We start from the raw sequence: 5,261 nt of genomic DNA, 5'->3' as shown, positions 1-5,261 counted from the left end.
GCGAGGCGGGGGCTCCGCGGAAAGCCGCCCAGGCCGGATCAGTAGAGCTCCGATCGACACTGCAGGTGGGCGATGGATTGCTTCCGCCTGGTGACGTACTTTGACTGCGTCGGTTGTGAGTTTCCCGGCGACGCGCTGGGTATGCCATGGCGCCCTCGAGGCCGGCACCCGGGCGGCGGACGGGGGGTTTTGGGGCGCCTGGCGAAGGGTTTTCTCCGGTCGGATTCAAGAATAAGAATGTGAAACAGAGAACGTGGCGACCTAACCACCTGCAGGCCTTCGTGGGGAGCGTTCGGGAGGGTAAGAAGGCAGCCTTCCAAGTCCCAGGCCTTTGAACTCCTAGAGTGCGCGACCCGCCGATGCGGGGAAGCAGGGTTTAGGCGCTGGGTCGGGCCCTCCCGGGCGGAGGGAGTCATTCCTGAGCCGGCCGAGGCCGTGGGCTTCTCAGCTTCGGGTGGGAAGACGGGGCGGTGTTGGTGACCGTCTGTAATCATCTTCCCCCACTTGTCTCCATTCTTGTTCCGAACTCTCTCTCTGTATTTACCCACGAAAGCGTAAGCAGAGAGCATCCAAGGTTCCACTTGTGGATGTATCATGTGTACACCTTGGTGCATGTATTACGGGGAAGGACAGACAGAAGAATGGGGCCAGAAATCTGCCCCACGCCCTTGCTGATTGCAAGTAACCCAGAGTCCTCCAGTCTTCTTTTACCAATCTTCCTTTCCTTTGCTTTGCTTTGGTTTGCGTTTGTCATTGTGTCTTGTTGTCTGTAAGTTCCCGCAGATCTCCTTTGGAATGCATACATCTTAAGTTCTGGTAGCTGTTCAGAAAGTCATGCACCATCTTCTCTCTCTTGTGTTGAGTTACTTTTAAAAGTAAGTCGTACAGCCCTAACCGGTTTGGCTCAGTGGATAGAGCATCGGCCTGCAGACTGAAGGGTCCCAGGTTCGATTCCGGTCAAGGGCATGTACCTGGGTTGCAGGCATGTCCCCAGTGGGGGGTGTGGCAGCTGATCAGTGTTTCTCTCTCATCGATGTTTCTAACTCTCTATCCCTCTCCCTTCCTCTCTGTAAAAAAAATCAGTAAAATATATATATATTTTAAAAAGTAAGTGAGTCGTACAGTAGTTTCTCTAAGGTAAAATAATAGCTGTGAGCTGTATGTTTTAAGTACCTATTAAAGACCTAGATAAAGTCTTTTAGATAGATTAAGGAATTTGTTTTGATTTGTGAGCGCAATAAACTGGAGTCCTGCAATGCTCTAGCCATTTTACCGTATTTGAGAGTCTTACTTGAAGTGTCTGCATGACTAAGTTTGCCTGGTCTTTTGCAAAGAATCAACATGCTGTTCACGCCATTGGTTTAAAACTTGTTTTCTTGAAATGACCTTTCAAAGCAAAACAAAGTAATTCTAGCATCTGAATGTCACAGCTACATTTTTTCATGCCACTTATTTTCTGAGAAAGTAATTAACGATTTATGTTCTTCAATGTAGGACAAGGCTTTGCATTTCGAAGAAAATTGAAGATTCAGCAAAATTACAAGAAATTGCTATGGCGGAAAAACAAGGCTCAAACCTCACAGGAATCCCAGTTCAGAGATCGATATCCCGATCATCTGAAACATCTTTACTTAGCTGAAGAGGAAAGACTCAGGAAGCAGCTTAGAAAAGTTGAGAAGAACAAGTCAGAAGAACAAGTTAATGAGGCTTTGCCAACAGAACAATGTAACACTGACCAGGCTTTGTCTGAAGAACATTGTAGCATTGACCAGCCTCAGCCAGAAGAGCCATGTAAAGAAGAAAGGGTAAAGTATGTATTTTCTTATTTTGAAATCCTTTGTTTTAAGTATAAGTAGTGTTTTATGAAATTAGACAATTTATGTAGAAATTGGAATTGTTATTTGAGGCATTTTAGAAGTCACAGTGTAATTAGGCGATAATTTTTCATGGAGGCTTTTTTTTTTTTAATCTTAAATGACTGAATTAGGTTAGGTTAGCTTAATTGAAGAAGTAATGGAATGGGTATTAAAATATCTGGGTTTTCGATTTCAGCCTTTCAAGTACATTTAGCTTACTTGGACTGTGGCTAATGCCTGTTATTAATATACTAGAGGCCCGATGCACAAAAATTTGTGCACTGGGGGGGGCTGGGGGGTGGGCGCGTCCCACAGCCCGGCCTGTGCCCTCTCGCAGTCTGGGACCCCTCGGGGGATGACCACCTGCTGGCTTAGGCCTGCTCCCCGGGGAATTGGGCCTAAGCTGGCAATCAGACATCCCTCTGGCAGCCCGGCAGCCCTTGGGGGATGTCCACTTGCCAGCGGGGAGCAGACCTAAGCTGCAGTCGGGCATCCTTAGTGCTGCTGAGGAGGCAGGAGAGGCTCCCACCACCACCACTGTACTGGCAGCCATCAGCCTGGCTTGTGGCTGAGCAGAGCTCCCTCTGTGGGAGTGCACTGACCACCAGGGGGCAGCTCCTGCATTGAGCGTCTGCCCCCTGGTGGTCAGTGTGTGTCATAGTAACCAGTCATTCCCAGTCTTTCTGCTGTTAGGGTCAGTTTGCATATTACCCTTTTAGTATATAGGATAGAGGCCTGGTGCATGGGTAGGGGCCGGCTGGTTTGCCCTGAAGGGTGTCCCGGATCAGGGTGGGGTTCCCGCTGGGGTGCCTGGCCAGCCTGGGTGAGGGGCTGATGGCTGTTTTCAGGCTGGCCACACCCCCTTTAGGGTGGTGGTCCCCACTGGGGTGCCTGGCCAGCCTGGGTGAGGGACTGAGGGCCGTTTTCAGGCTTGCCGGCGACTGAAGCTCCCAGCCTCTCCTTTTTTTCTTTTTCTTTTTTATTCTGGGATTTATTTACCTTCTATAATTGAAACTTTGTTGCTGTCACTGGAGCTGAGAGCCGGCTCCAGCTCCGTGGCCACCGCCGGCTGAAAGCAGGTATCTGGGGTTTGTTTGGCTTCTATAATTGAAACTTTGTTGCTTTCGGAGCTCAGAGCTGCCACAGCAGGCGGGGAACCTTGGCTTCCTCTATCACTGGAGCAAGCAAGCCTCCTGCTCGCTTCAGCTGCGTGGCTGCCGGCCGCCATCTTGATTGGGTTAATTTGCATATCTTGCTGATTAGCCCATGGGAGGTGTAGCGAAGGTACGGTCAATTACCATGTTTGTCTATTATTAGATAGGATGTGTGTGTTTTTTTTAACTAATTTTTTGAGAGGTATAGTTTGGTGGTTAGCAGCATGAATGGACTTGAGCTGGACTTCTCTAAAATGGAAATTATGATAATAAGTATTTAATTCAGAGTTGCCATGTTGTACCTCTCCAGAATGAATTATTCTCAGACTCTATGGTCTCCCTGACCTATCGTGACATTATAAATACTAAATGAGTTCATTTGTTATAAAATACTTTAAAAAGTGTATGGTACGTGAGAAGTACCACCTAAGAGTGTTAGCTACTACTGCTGCTACTACTATTATTAATCCAGATTCTTCCCCCCAGAGGATGTGGATTTAGAATCAATTAAAAAAGAAACAGAGAACAAGAATAGATCCAGAACAAGTGGGGGGTTAGAGAGCAACCAAAGGACTTGTATGCATGCATATTAGCATAACCAATGGACACAGACACTGGGGAGGTGGGGGCTTGCCTGGGGTGGGAATGGCTGGGGGAGGGGGGGGCAGTTGGGGGAAAAGGAGACATGTAAAACTTCAGACAATAAAAAAAAAAAAAATAGAATAAAAAAGAAAAGAAACAGCATAGCACCATACACGTTGGTTTTATAAATGCTAACTTATAAAGCTTTCTCTGCACATATCTCAAGTTAAAAAAACATGCCAAAATCTAAACTTGCAGTGAAGCTAGGTGTTACTTGGGACTATAACCTTTAACTTCACTAAAATTCTGTCCTTTAAAATTAGAGCTATTTGTGCTAAATATAATAGGAACTTGGACCCCAGGAAAGAGTGTAGTTGGGGATGAAGACAGAGACACTAAAAATTCAGATTTTTAGTAGGTTTGTTCATCAGTGGGTGTAAAGCTTGGCAAAAAAATAGCTCTAGAAATGGAGGAATGAATCATTTCCAGTGATAATTGAAGTGAGGAGGGTTTAATCATGACACAAAATTCCTTGGTTAAAGTAATATTTTTAGAGGTTTCTTATTTTGAAGTGGAAACAGGGAAAAGTTGTCACTGAAGAAGTTCAATAGAACTGCCTTAATTGGAGAAAGAGGGAAATACAGTGACAGCTATGTCAATATAGGAAACTTGTGCAGAGTAGGGATTGATCAACTCAAATACTGTAACATCCAAGAAAACAAGACTGAGAGCAGGTCTTTTGAGTTTGTGCTCTAGGCTATTATTAGTGACCTTGTAAAGAAGATTTTCAATAGATAACCCTGGTGAAATTTTTACCCTTACATGTAGCATCCAAAGCCATGGTCATGGATATGACTATCAAAGAAGAACATGGAGACCAAAGAGAGAAACACTTGGCGGGAAACCTGGAATTAGAAAGAGAAAGAAGCTCTAGCACAGCACACTGAGAAGGAGCAGTTAGAAAGGGTCAGGGCGAAAGGATGTCACCAAAACTAACGGAATTGAATTTTCAAAGGTAGTGAATGGTCAGTTAAATGAAACTGAAAAGTGCCCATTGACTTGATCATCCTATTTGGCTAGAAGGTCATGACTGTTTTGGCATGGGTAGTTTGATTACAATGTGAGAGCAGAAATCAGATTACAGAGTTAAGTGAATATGAAGTGCCTATCTTAGTCTATTCACTATTCTTTCTAGATACGTGACCATGAAAGGATGAGGAATAAGAGATTGGTAGTTAGAAGAGGATCTAGAGTTTGGTGATGGATAATTAGTGCATTTGTTTACTTTAAGAAGGTAGCTACTGAAATTTTTATACTGTGTTTATGAAGTTGGTATAGTGAAAAGTTGAGAAACAGGAAAAAGGAAGATTATTAATGAATCAGATAGCCTGAGGAAATGGATGGAGTCTGGATCTAAGTGGTTGAATTATCTGTGACAATGTGGGACACCTTCAGAGACCTGAGAAGTACTTCAAGATAGAATAGTTCACCCTGGCCGGTGTGGCCCAGTGTTTGGAGTGTTGGCCCACGCACATAAGGGTCATGAGTTCCATTCCCAGTCAAGGGCACTTTGTGGTTCACTGCCCGACCCTGTGGTTCACTGCCCGACCCAGGGGTGCCTACGGGAGATAGCCGATCTCTCTCTCACATTGATATCTCTCTCTCTCTC

At 45.2% G+C, this 5,261-nt stretch overlaps 1 protein-coding gene across 3 annotated transcripts in view; it reads left to right on the top strand.

The window, feature by feature from the left end:
* Nucleotides 1-87: 87 nt before the first annotated feature.
* Nucleotides 88-5,261, top strand: part of CCDC59 (coiled-coil domain containing 59) — a 42,481-nt gene continuing 37,307 nt past the window's right edge. The window contains exons 1-3 of one of the 3 annotated variants that reach the window (XM_014531684.1): nt 211-300; nt 554-681; nt 1,495-1,810. In XM_014531684.1, coding sequence (XP_014387170.1) covers nt 588-681; nt 1,495-1,810 — 410 coding nt within the window. In that variant the 5' untranslated portion in view covers nt 211-300; nt 554-587. Of the gene's footprint in view, nt 301-553; nt 682-1,494; nt 1,811-5,261 lie in introns of all 3 variants that reach the window. The other 2 variants (XM_014531685.1, XM_005884158.2) reach the window with 2 other exon arrangements.

This window comes from Myotis brandtii, unplaced genomic scaffold, assembly GCF_000412655.1.
Source record: "Myotis brandtii unplaced genomic scaffold, ASM41265v1 scaffold82, whole genome shotgun sequence".
Taxonomy (NCBI): Eukaryota; Metazoa; Chordata; class Mammalia; order Chiroptera; family Vespertilionidae; genus Myotis; species Myotis brandtii.
Note: the sequence above shows the minus strand (reverse complement) of the source record. Positions and strands in the feature narration are given on the sequence as shown.